This window comes from Botrytis cinerea, chromosome 9 (assembly GCF_000143535.2).
Source record: "Botrytis cinerea B05.10 chromosome 9, complete sequence".
NCBI classification, from domain to species: Eukaryota; Fungi; Ascomycota; class Leotiomycetes; order Helotiales; family Sclerotiniaceae; genus Botrytis; species Botrytis cinerea.
Genome location: NC_037318.1, coordinates 1170858 through 1183410, shown reverse-complemented (window position 1 = coordinate 1183410; position 12553 = coordinate 1170858). Strand labels below are relative to the sequence as shown.

Sequence of the window (12553 nt, the reverse complement as noted above, 5' to 3'; positions counted from 1 at the left end):
TCTAGATGCTAGGGAGATTGAATGATTGAGATATCCATTGCAAAATGAACTAGAAGTTTGCATTTATCGTTGCTCCTTTGGCCTCGGGGCTTACTCCACCCGAATCTACAGGCATGTTCATATAAGTGAATAGAAATCGTCCCACAGAATGGATGCAGAAATCTTCAGGGTCAATTATTTTGGGCGAAGTCACACATCGAAGTAACAAAGAGCGGTGCCCAAGTATGCTTTCTACAAGGTCACTGGAGCCCCATCCTATCATCTTAGTAAGCTTTACACTTTTTACACGATGCTTGCACTTTCTTGTTCTGTGTCAAAAATTTCTTGTACAGAAGTTTCGGGGGGAAGTGCTAGCCAAAAGCGTCAATATGTTCCCCTCAACTCCGCGCTTTCCGTCAACTACACCACAAATATACATCCTTCAAGCAGCTCAATCCGACTCTGAATATCAATATATTGAGTATTAATTACCAAACGGTATAAGAATACAGTATCCACAATCAACTTAGCACATGATTGCGTGCCAGCCAACAATTTTATGATTCTGATTCGTTGAATCCGGACCAGGCCTGTGATTCAGATCTGGGGATTCAACTACTTGGAGGCTTTGAGTTAATGATATATCAAGTCATACATTGATTTAGGTCCATTAATAGATATGCTGAGGCGGAAGATGGCCACTCGTGGCTACGAAAATCGATTGCGAGAAGCGCAGGTATGTCAAGCTTGTATTAGATCAATCCCTTTATGCCAACGCAAGATTCAGAAAAACCTGCCAACGAAGCCTGATCTAAGCATTCCGATAATCCCAATCCTTACACCTGCAGATTCGGAATGGGTATGTTATTTCAAGGATTTATTCTGAAGAATGTGTTTCTCTAACACGAAGACTAGATCTATATATCGCCCACTTGTTATTATGCAGGGACTGGTCCTGTGGCAGAAACCTTTGGAAGTGAAGTATCATCTCCTGACACCTCTGCTGGGGATTCGGATGAGTGCATGGGCTATAAGCTCAGAGATGCTAGACTCGAGCTTAAAATTGATATCCTAGAACGTATAGAACTAGCAGTGGACAATGCTGATCGCGCGGAGGTGATGAAATTAAGACGGAGGTTTGATCGATTATCAGTCGCAATAACAGAAATGGATTCTCAAATAGAAGATACGGAAACTGAAGAATTGAGAGTCGAAGAAGCAGAACTGCAAGAGGAATTGAGAAAAGCGAGAGCCGAGTTAGCATCAAGGAACGCAAAATTTGCCTCTGTCGAGATGATCGACGACGAACTGAGCGAGGATGAAATAGACGAGAATGAAACGAATGAGACCGATGCATCGAGAGCGAATGGGAGGAGAGAGAGCAAATTTAAAGAGGAGATAACAAACGACGAGATAGAGGATCACAAAACGGACCAGCATAAAATGGGCGAGGATCAGAAGGAAAAATACCATAATATGAAAGAAATAGCTCTTGGTTCGCTCAGGGAAACCGTTCGGAAAGAATTGAACGACGAGCTCGAGAAAGCATTTAGGAAGAACAAAAACCTGAACTTGCAGGAGAGCAAGGGCGCACACTCGCCCAAAAAACGCAAATTCGACGAACAAGAACAATCCAATACATCGAACCCTATTCCATCTTCGCCAGATGTAAAATCTGGCAGTCCGGAAACAGCGTGGATAGATACGGTACCGTTATTGAGAGAGTTAAACACACATTTGGCAGAGTGTAAAATCAGTAGTTCAGCAGAGGAGACCATGGCCATTCGATCGTGGATTGACAAGGGATTCGATACTGGAATGAGAAGACTAATGAGAAACCAACCTATTGCTGAAATACTAGCTTCGTGGGACAACAAATATGAAGAGGAGGGACTGAATAATGTTCTGAAGTCAATTGTAGTAGTATACGATTCGATTGAAGATTTACACACGCTTCGTACGCATTATGATCGAATTCTTGGTGAACTGGTGCTCTCAATACATTCCATAGCAACAGTACGAGGTTCGGGGACGGACAATTGTGAAACAGATTTTGGAAAATTGGCGTTATAGATTCTTGGAAAGCTTTTATCTTCCTCTGAGGAGATATGCCGAATTCGGGTTTGAATTGGTACTTCATAGGATGTACAGCCCATTGCTGAAACCTCTAGGATAATTCCACAAGATTTTCAATCATGGAAACAAATTTTGTACTTTTGTACTGCTTGAGTGTAGCTTATTAAAAAAAATTGTGAGTCTCTAAAGATGGAGGATTGCTAGCGTCCCGATTATAGGCAATAAAAGCCGTTTTACGATCTCTTCTCCCTTCTTGCAAATAGACAGACGACATGTGGAATATGAACATGATGTAAAATAATAGAAGCATTTCAAAAGTGTTTAAACAGACAAAGCCCGCTTCGAAAACCTTGGAAACGAAGCCGGGGAAGATGGTGTTAATGTGAGACGGAGGGAGTTCCGAGAAAACACCAAAAAGATAGAAAAGAAGAGAAAGATGGAGATAAACATCAAAATGCACCCATGTATTAATTTTTTGGGGGTTTTGGGTCTGATAGAAAGACTAGATTGCATAAATAAGCCATCTCAGCTTGTACGAAAGAAATGTTTACATTGAATTATGTGCAAACTCAGGTGGCATCATCATTAACTGAAATACATGTCATACAGAGCCATCCCAAATCATAGATTCCCAGTATCATGGGTATCATAACATTATAGAACACAACAAAATATGTAGAAGATCCGCTTTATACACCAGGACACCATAACCCCGCCCCTAGGATTCATTACCAATGACCTTACCCAGAACTCCAATCCGATTAGTCAAGACTCACGCAGCAGCAACGCCCCTCATATGTCTTCTAATCTCTAGCGTGCGTTTCACACTAAAATTCTTTTGGTCGTCTGGCATATGTTCACCACTGACAATGACCAAAATCTTCATTCTGGGATGATATTTCAAATCATGCAGTAATTTCGGTGTGATGAGAAAATACTGGCTATCGTGTTCTTGACATGCGATCTCAACCATACGTCCGTGGACCATTCGTTCGTTGCGAGGATCCATTCCTTGGTTGATTTCGTCGACGACGCGGAAGGGAGAGCGAGCGAGTGATTGCAATGACATTAGATAGAAAATTGTGGAAACAGAGCGTTCACCTCCGGATTGACGGTGCTTATCAAGGAGCTGGAGGGTTTCATTTTCTCTGTTATGATGTTAGTATGTTGGGATGTCTGAGATGATTTAATAACATGACTGTACCTGAATTTGACCTTAATCTCGATTGCCCATTTCTCAAAATCGTCTTCTTTATACACACTAACCTCACCAGCACATCCAATCTGCTCGAAATTATGGGAAAAGGCTTGACTAATCTGCTCAATAAGTGTATCAAGTCTTGGTTCCCATTTTGTCATGATCTCAGTGACCTTCTGCGCAACGTCTCCAAGTTCGCCCTCGGTCCCAGCGATCCTAGTGCTTAATCGGCCGATGTCAACCTGACGCTTCTCATACTCTCTAATAGCATTCGGATTGTTAGCTTGAATGAAATCGAGTTTATGTTCCTCGCTGTTGATCTCTTGCTGCAAAGTTTCCACGGTCCTATCCGGGGAAATGCTGGAAAAGTACTCTAGAGATTCATGATCATCTCTCTCCTCAGCCCCTCTTCTGATATCTTTGCATCGTTCCAGCGCGGCTCGTGCAGTCAGGGTTGCTTGTTTTGATTGTGCTTCAATTTCCCCTAGTCGTGTACGTTCCATTTCAAGGTTTGCTACAATATCACTATTGCGCTCTCGTAGAGCATGCACATCTGAACTTGCTTCAATACGTCGAATTTCGGCCTCGTCAAGTTCTTCGGAACAAGCAATGATCTGGTTGATTTGCTCGATATGTTTCATCACGTGCTCTCCCTTTTTGAGACCAGCAATGTCTTGCTCTTTTACAATTGTTTGAATCTCCGCCCTAGATTCAGAGCTAGATGTTTCCAATCTCTCCAAAGACTCCTTCTCTCGAGCTGCTACCATGTCAGCATATGCTCAAGTATATTTATGCCTTGACCACTCACCAAGTAATCCTGGAAGAGCTCTTTGTTCACCATAAGCTTTCTGTTTTTGTTGTTTCTCTTTCATAAGCGCATCCTAGTTTCAAAATCTCATTAGTAATGTGCGCTAACACGAGAACCGTTGACGGCTTACCAGTTCATCCCTTTTTGGGTTTGCGGTACTTGAATACTGTGCAATCTTTTCAGTGATGTCTTTAGCCTCCCTCTTCAGGGATTCGAATTTTCGGTCGAGGTCTGCAAGATTTTCTTCGATCACACGTCGGCCTGAAGTGTCTACAACACCATCAACGAAAAATTTCGCTCTATTGATTCCGGAGGTCTGGGTTGACGTGGCACCATATTCTCTTCGCGTCGTGATCCTATACGAAGTGGTTTTTGTCAGAAAGGATGGAATTCCAGTACGAATAATCTTTTCATATTGTTCGTCACTGATATCTTGGAGGGTAACTGCCGTCTTGTGAGCCTTGATATCGTTACACAGCATGGCGAGGACTGGCTCCGGGGCATCAATAAAATCAATAGCCCACCCATCAAGACCAACACTATTCAGTTGAGCTGTAGTAGCCAATGGCCGACCAATAGTCTCGGCGAGAGTCTGGGTGCTCGTTTGTATTCTGACCTCCGCCAGCTTCATTTCCGCTGAATGGAACTGATTGTTTAATCGCTTGTAATCAGACTGGGTTTGTGCTGTGATAGTGAGCATGTTGCTCGAACGAAATAATGAGTCAACAGCATCGGTATATCTTGGGTCTTTCACAGAGCATGTTATCAAGGGTGGGCCATAGACTTCCTTCTCAAACTTGTCTTGGTTTTCCTGAACCCACTTCCAGGCTGTAGCAGTATCTCTGGAATGCTGTGCAATCTTATTAATCTGTTTCCCAGCTTGACTATCGAAGTCAGCGAGAGCCTGCTTTGCTCTGTCTTGTTCAGCTCGTAAGTCTCTTCCTTTGACTTTAAGCGCCTCTCTGCTTTGTTCGAGCTCCGTTATTGTTGCTTTGATAGCTCTAATTTCCTGCTCGATTGCTCTCTAGGTAATAATTCAGTAAGGATCTATATAGGAGTCAATGAATTGGGCACTTACGATGTTTTGATTGTATTCAGTGGGATTGAACTCTATTGCAGGTTCTCGCAGGCGGGCTTCAAGGTCAATTATGGTCCTTTTGACCTTTGCGAGATCTTTCTTGCGTTTGTCCTCAGCCTCTAGAACAACTTTGATTCTCCGATCACAATCCCCAATCTTCTCGTCCCAGTCATCCACTTTTGTCAGGAGACCTTCGGCCTCTGCTTCTGCATGTTGTAGGTTCTTCCTGCGGTTGGACACAATCTTGGCTAGCTCCTTCTCCAAAGAATCCTTTTCGTTAACGAACCGCAAAGTCGGTTCGACCTGGCTTTCCAAAGCACGAAATCGCTTGGTTGCTTCTATCTTCTCTTCCTTGCATTCCTGATATCGAAGACGTGCGTCTCTGTATTCTACAAAAGGTATACTATTCTTTAGTTTTTCCAAGTCTTTCTCAATCTGAATCCGCTCTTCGAGTCGTTCCATTTCCGGCCGCAGCCCCGCCTGTCGTTTTTCAAGATTCATCAATTGTTCCTTATCTTGTTCAAGCTGCATTTGTCTCGATTTCTCTTCTTTCCTCAAGTTCTTAAGTTCATCATGCCAGTCCAGCATCTCTTGCGCAGCGACTGCCCTTTGCGTATGATGAAGAAGTTCGACGGGCGTTAATGCTGCAAATTCGGAGACTTTATCTTGCGGCAAGAACTGACAAAGATTATCAATTTGAATGCTGAATCCCTTGACCAAAGCTAGAACATTTTTGTGGCTTGTCTTCTTGTTATTTATCCAGAACTCGCAACTATTTCCATCTTTGATAATTCGAGTTTTGATGATATAGTTTTCGTGCTCGTTGCTTCTCTTCTGAAGTTCAATTTCAATGAAAGCATCCCGTGAACCATGTTTGACAAATTCTCCCACTTTATCCGCCCGACCAAGGTTTTTTGGCGAAGAACCCAACCCCAAGCAGAGGGCGCAAACCACGGAGCTCTTACCAGTACCATTTGGGCCGATTACCATGTTCAAATTTGAGCCAGGGAAGAATTCGGCGCTCTCATAGGTAACGAAATTATTGAGCTTAACTCGAACTATAGCGCCTGGGGCAAATTTGCCGCGTTCGGATACGATTGTAGGAACCCTTCCGACATGTTGTCTGTCAACTTCTTCTCCCAAAGATGGAGAAGCATCGGGCTCAAGAGTTCTTTCTTCGGATTCGTAATGTATGGTACGTGATCGTTTCGCAGGTCGGGTGGGTATAGCATTTTGTGAACCTTCGTCACCATCGACTTCCTCCCTCGACCGACGCACACGAGATGGCATTTGCGGTGCCATGTTAATGATTCGAGATCTAAGCAATCGTTGTAAAGTCAACCGGACCTATGAAAAGATATGCCAACGTGCTTGAACTTGTACATTTTCAGGGTACCGATGGATGATGAATGGAGTGCATTAACTAATTCAATCAAAGGACCGTAGTTTGCGTAAGACGCGTTAAACTTCAGAAATTCGCGTTAAGCATCAATGAGCTAGTACTGTAAAGGGTAGCGTATCTAGATTACCCCACCATTTGTAATTGATCAGCTGATTTCGCATTTCCAACTTCACCTCAACAACACTTCAACTTCTCTTACATTTCTCAACTAATTCTACTCTCTCCCCTGTCAAAACCATGACTTTACTTGATACGAGAACGAATAAGATGATACATCAGGCCACAAAGCTAGCCGTCTAATCATGTGGAATAGATAGTGTTCAAGAATCATGGCCCTGCGTGTACATTCTTAGTGAAGTAACTGGGAGATACAGAGAAAACAGTAGGCTGGGCCATCTCTCCCTTTCCCCCCTTCTCTATACATGCAACAAGAAGTCTGTACATATCACAAAGCCAACTGCTTAGCTCTCTGTAACGAATACTGCTAACAATCACAGGTTCCCAGTTTCACAGAACTAGATGTGCGTTGACGAGGAGATAAGGTGGGCGACCTTTCTCCTGCATTCTATAGCCGTCTACGTATATGTATTGCAAGGCAGCTTTGTATCGAATTGAGGGATTATTGGAGTCTTATTATTCATAGGGTAGATAATCTGGAACCGAGACCAGTATACTTAGCTATCTACTTATGTTTTATATTCATTTCACAATCAGTTGTCTCAAATTATACAAGTGTCTTGTTTATCTTAAGGTGCGAGGTACACATTGTGGATGTGACCATGAGTTGAGAATGAACCCTCAATAACGCCGTAGTCTAGATGATTAGAAATTCTAGATGCTTTGCTATCATGCCATCTGAGTTGATACACTTTCTAATGAATGATTGTTAGATGACAGTCCAGGTCAAGGAATCTCAAAAGTACTCTAATATAGAAAATATCGTAGCCGAGCCAATGGTCATCCTTCCAAGGTTAATATTTGCATTCCTCTCTCGATTTTGGTTGGCATGCAATTGCGGGGAATTTTGGGTGTAAACAAAATATCAACATAATCAAAACTTCACCATAGTGACTGCAATTTTGCAATCCCAATTTTTCTTGAGTATTATTTTTCGACTTGAAGACTTCTTCAACAAGTTCCTATTTTACTCTCTTTAATACGATATTAATTCAAACCTTCACTTCGATTCGCTCCTTCTCTGTCCATCGACACGATACAATCTGAATTCTTAGACGATAAGCCCTTCGAACGCAAACATCTTTTCAAGCAGATCCAATCTTGTAACTCGGTGAGTTTACTAATTTTCCTCCTGAAACTCAAGACAAAGCATTTTGATTTGACCACGATGGAAGGCTAACCATGAATTTCTAGAGCTGTTGAGCGCTTCAATTTTGGCACATTCGTTACCATCGGCACTCGTCTCTTCACCACTATGCCATTTTAAGTTTCGTTTTGGGACTCTCCAGTGCCGTAGTTGAATAGGACTTGAACAGTATTATCCCACGTCCTGCAGTACAGCAGGAGGGTTGATCAACATTTAAGTGGGCACGGGGAATTTCAAAAGATTGCAATCAGATACAGACGATTGTCATAACAATGAGTGCACAACACGCGCGGCCGCCAAGTCGACGACCTCTAGGAGAAGCAACTCGACGGGTCAATAATAATCAACCGAGTGCCACCAGACTGCAATTGAAATCTACATCAACAAATCATGACAGTTTACGACAAGATGGTTTGCTGCACGTTTACAACCAGGCTTCTGCTTCTCCAGGCGAACAATACTCATATCTTGACAATGCTCGAATACCCTCTCCTGTCTCTAATGTCGTCAACCCTAGGCTATCTGCTATATCAAAAGAAGCTGCGACGGATTCAAAAAGAAGCTCACAGATTTCGACCGCATCTTCCGCTACTTCTGATGGTAAAAATCTCAAGAAATTCATTGGTCCTTGGAAGCTGGGTAAGACTTTGGGCGAGGGTGCAACGGCACGAGTACGCCTTGCAAAGAACAGGAATACACAACAAATGGCAGCTATCAAAATCGTCCAAAAGAGAAATGCCCAAATGTCCCAGGCGGGAAGTCTTGCAAACCTGGAACGCTTGGATCCGCTACATGATGAAAGCGATGGAGTGCGAAGAATGCCTGTAGGCATCGAGCGAGAAGTGGCAATTATGAAGCTTATTCAACACCCAAATATCATGAAGATTTACGACATTTGGGAAAACCGCACTGAAATGTAAGTCATATTCTAAATTCAAAGCAAGTCTAGGTAGCCTCTAACAGTCAGTAGCTATTTGGTTCTTGAATATGTTGACAATGGCGAGCTTTTTGCCCAAATTGCAAACAACGGAAGGCTGGACGAAGAGACTGCAATGAAGTATTTTCGACAACTTTTGAGTGCTCTAGGGTACTGCCATTCATACAATATCTGCCATCGAGATTTAAAACCGGAAAACATTCTAATTACAAGCACTGGAGATATAAAAGTTGCAGATTTTGGAATGGCTGCGCTGCATCAAGGTGCAGATCATAAATTAAGAACTTCTTGTGGAAGCCCGCATTATGCTGCACCAGAACTTATTGGTGGATTCAAATATCGGGGAGATAAGGTCGATATATGGAGTATGGGTGTGATTCTCTATGCCAGCTTATGTGGACGACTGCCATTTGATGTTGAGGGCGTCGGTAATGATAGGGCACGTCTCAATCCACTACTCAGCAAAATCCAAAAAGGGGAGTATGAAGTGGCTCCAGAATTCACTAAAGAAGCAGCAAATCTGATTTCCAGAATATTGCAAGTGAGTCCCAAAGAGAGAATTACGCTTAATCAGATCTGGAAGCACCCCGTGGTGAGAAAATATGACTATTTGGACAATCTAGGTAGCGGCCAAAGCATCCCATCCCTTAGTCTGAATGACTGCGTGCGGCCAGTGTTACGCCGAAGTGATATTGACAAGGATTTACTGAGGCAGCTATGGTCTATGTGGCATGCATACTCCGAAGAACAGCTCATCGAGACACTGTTAAGTGAAAAGTGGGTGATTTCGTTGATTCTTCATCTATTACATATACTAATAACAAGATAGACCCAACGAACAGAAGCGCTTCTATACTCTGCTATTGAGATATAGAGATTCTCAACTTGAAGACTACGAGCCTGACCTAAATTATTCCAGCAGTGACTACCATCATATCAGACCCTCGACACTGACAAAGACATATTCTACCTGTCACTTTCCACCACAAACAGGAACCAGTCATCATCGCCAACAAGCTTCCAGATTTACTGTAGTCAGTAACAGGTCCGAGCACACTTACGATCCTTTCAATGCTTCAAGACCACAGCACCTTGATTCACTCAGGTCTGATGATCAGATCAAGGTCACTGTCCATGCTCCTCGGAACGAAGAACATGGCCGGTACCGTCAGCCCTCTCGAATGTCAACATCAAGGTCTGCCAGTGATCGGGGCAGGTTACAAAAGCCAGTATCTCGAGTTTATGCCTCTCGTAGTTCACTTGCAAGCTCTACTCGAAGTCGAGGAAGTGCTCCTTTCCGTGCCACAGTTGGACATAAACGTGGTGTAGAGTTCTCACACATTAGGAGGCGATCATTGAGTAGTCAAAAGATTATGTCTATGAATGGTCCATTGGATTATGTGGGAGAGCAAGCAACAGGAGCTAATGAGACAACCTCTCTACGACCTGCAATTGAACATTCTAGCTCAACACGTTACATCAGATCAAAAAAGCTACAAGTAGGAAGCACAAAGGTTACTACTACCGTCATACAGAAATCCGGACGGGGCAGTCTGATATGGAAAGATGACGTCCGTCAATTGAGCAGCAGCTTGGCCAAAGACTGCGATGAAGCGTTCAACCGAACATCAGTCGCTTCTTCAACTAATTCCCAGAACAAATCTCGATTTTCAGGAACTTCAAGCGTGGCTTCTCGCGGTCCTTCGCCCATACTTAATGCGCCAGCAAAAAGCCAAACACTCAGACACGGATCTTTCGACTCACGACCACTACCTCCACCACCTGCTAGATCGGATTCTGTCAAAAGGGAATTGTTAGAAGCACGCAAGCAGGCTACACTTCGCATTGCATCTGGTGAAGATTCCCCTGGATATATTGATCGTATGGTATCACATATTGATCGTCTAATACTACCTCCATCTACATCCCCGTTGCTTCCACGCCAGGATCGTCGCGCAGTTTCTGCACCTGCGGAAGCGAAACAGAAAAATTATGCCCGGCCATTGCCTGCGATTAATGAGGCATATGGCGATGAACTATCTCCCCGGAAAGCCGAATCTGATCGTATCGCATCAGCTCCTGAAGCTCGCACATTGAAAAAGAACTCTAAATTTTTCAACGAAAGAGAAACAATCCGAGTAGTCAATGCTTCCGCAGCATCTTTTAGCCCTGTCAAAGCTCCAGCACCTCTTACTATTAGGAAGAAAAGCTCACAAGGCGGTCAAACAAAGGGGCAATCCGGGCCAGAATCTTTCGACAATTCTCTCAAGAACCAATCATCTGGACAGGGACTACGCCACCAATATCATGCTAGCTCCAAGGCAGATGTTGGACCAGAATTATCTCGTATTGATGAGGGCTCCAACCTGGATGACCCATATGCTCAGGATAGCAATGCAGGAACCATAGTGAAGAAACGATCAGGTTGGTTTAGGCGCAATTCCAAGGCTAGCGATGAAGGCGAATCTAGAAGTTCATCGATTGTGGGAAATGAAACTCTGTTGTCACAGTCATCAAGTAAGAGTGGTGGTCGAAAGTCGGAACCAGAAGATTTTCTACAACTGCCACCGACAAAGAAGAAGGGATCCATTCTTGGTAGGTTGTTCAAGAAGAAACTACCAAAAACCGGCATGACCGTTGCTAGTAAGTAAAATTTTAATCGTTTGAAGTTTATGATACTAACAGGTTGACAGCACATGATATGTTCGACGAGGATATGAGTATTCAAGATTCTATTGCAGATTCTCGACAACAAAGTCGCCAAAACCGCATGCATCAGGCCACGCAAGCACGTCAGATTGAGCCCCAACAAAACTGGCTAGCCAAGCTATTCCACGTGAAGCCTGTTTCGAAATTTATCTGCTTCTCCGTTTCGAGACGTACAGCAAGATTAGAGGTTGCCAAGGTGCTCAAAGACTGGAAAAGATATGGCATCAAAGATGTTCAGGTTGACAAGCAAAGGAATATTGTCTTTGGCAAAGTTGGCTCAGAGAACTGTAAGTCTTGCATGTGAGTTCTCTACAACATTTTACTGACATCAAATAGTTCTAAACTTAAAAGAGGTCTCATTCGCCGCTGAGATATTGACTGTTTTCGAACATCTGGACCGTGGCAGAAAGATAAACCTCGCTGTAGCACGAATTACGCAGGAAAGAGGTGCGGCAAGCAGCTTTCATAAAGTTGTAGAGACCTTAGATTCCGTCTTGCAAGTTCGTGGAGTTCTCGTCATGGATGAAGAAAAGAAGAGAATGATGGTGAGAACAGTAAATTCGATGATAACAGACACCGTTATTTCTTAAGCCTAAGCTCACGGCATCCGCCAATTTTCGATATTTCGTCTCGTTAAACCCCCCAATTTGGACATTTACGTATGGGGATGTATCTCTCTACACCTCACTCAAGATTGGACACACTCGAAATCCTGGTTTACCACATGGGAGTATTTGGATGATACCTGCTCTTTTTTTGTAGATATACTATGTTCATTATAGTGAGTTTCTTTGGTATTTTCATAGAGTGGTGGATAATTGAGGTGCGTTGCATGAAGAAGTTGTAAAAAGTACCTTAATATTCTTCACAACAAAAGAAAAGGGGTAGAAACTACGATAGACGGAGGTCAAAAGGCGGTCCGAGTTTATTACCAAAGAGAGATGAGAGAACGTTGCACATTGTTGATTTTCTTTTACTTTCGAATAGGGAGAATGTGTTTCTTTCACTCGTGTACTTAGGAAATCCGAAATTCTTTAATTCA

General features: G+C 43.2%; 3 protein-coding genes across 3 annotated transcripts; 2 read left to right on the top strand and 1 right to left on the bottom strand.

Moving 5' to 3' along the window:
- Positions 1-425: 425 nt before the first annotated feature.
- On the top strand, positions 426-2129 carry BCIN_09g03290 (hypothetical protein). Its single transcript, XM_024695045.1, has 3 exons — positions 426-715; positions 767-838; positions 895-2129. Exons 1-3 carry the CDS (start codon positions 659-661, stop codon positions 2050-2052), a joined length of 1287 nt encoding a protein of 428 aa, XP_024550838.1. The 5' UTR covers positions 426-658; the 3' UTR covers positions 2053-2129.
- A 381-nt stretch (positions 2130-2510) lies between these two features.
- On the bottom strand, positions 2511-6573 carry BCIN_09g03280 (hypothetical protein). Its single transcript, XM_024695044.1, has 5 exons — positions 5140-6573; positions 4192-5085; positions 4062-4134; positions 3260-4010; positions 2511-3203 (listed from the first exon to the last, which is right to left on the bottom strand). Exons 1-5 carry the CDS (start codon positions 6439-6441, stop codon positions 2828-2830), a joined length of 3396 nt encoding a protein of 1131 aa, XP_024550837.1. The 5' UTR covers positions 6442-6573; the 3' UTR covers positions 2511-2827.
- A 1037-nt stretch (positions 6574-7610) lies between these two features.
- BCIN_09g03270 (hypothetical protein) lies at positions 7611-12553 on the top strand. The gene is made up of 6 exons (XM_024695043.1): positions 7611-7829; positions 7915-8781; positions 8836-9579; positions 9632-11445; positions 11496-11798; positions 11848-12553. Exons 2-6 carry the CDS (start codon positions 8138-8140, stop codon positions 12099-12101), a joined length of 3759 nt encoding a protein of 1252 aa, XP_024550836.1. The 5' UTR covers positions 7611-7829; positions 7915-8137; the 3' UTR covers positions 12102-12553.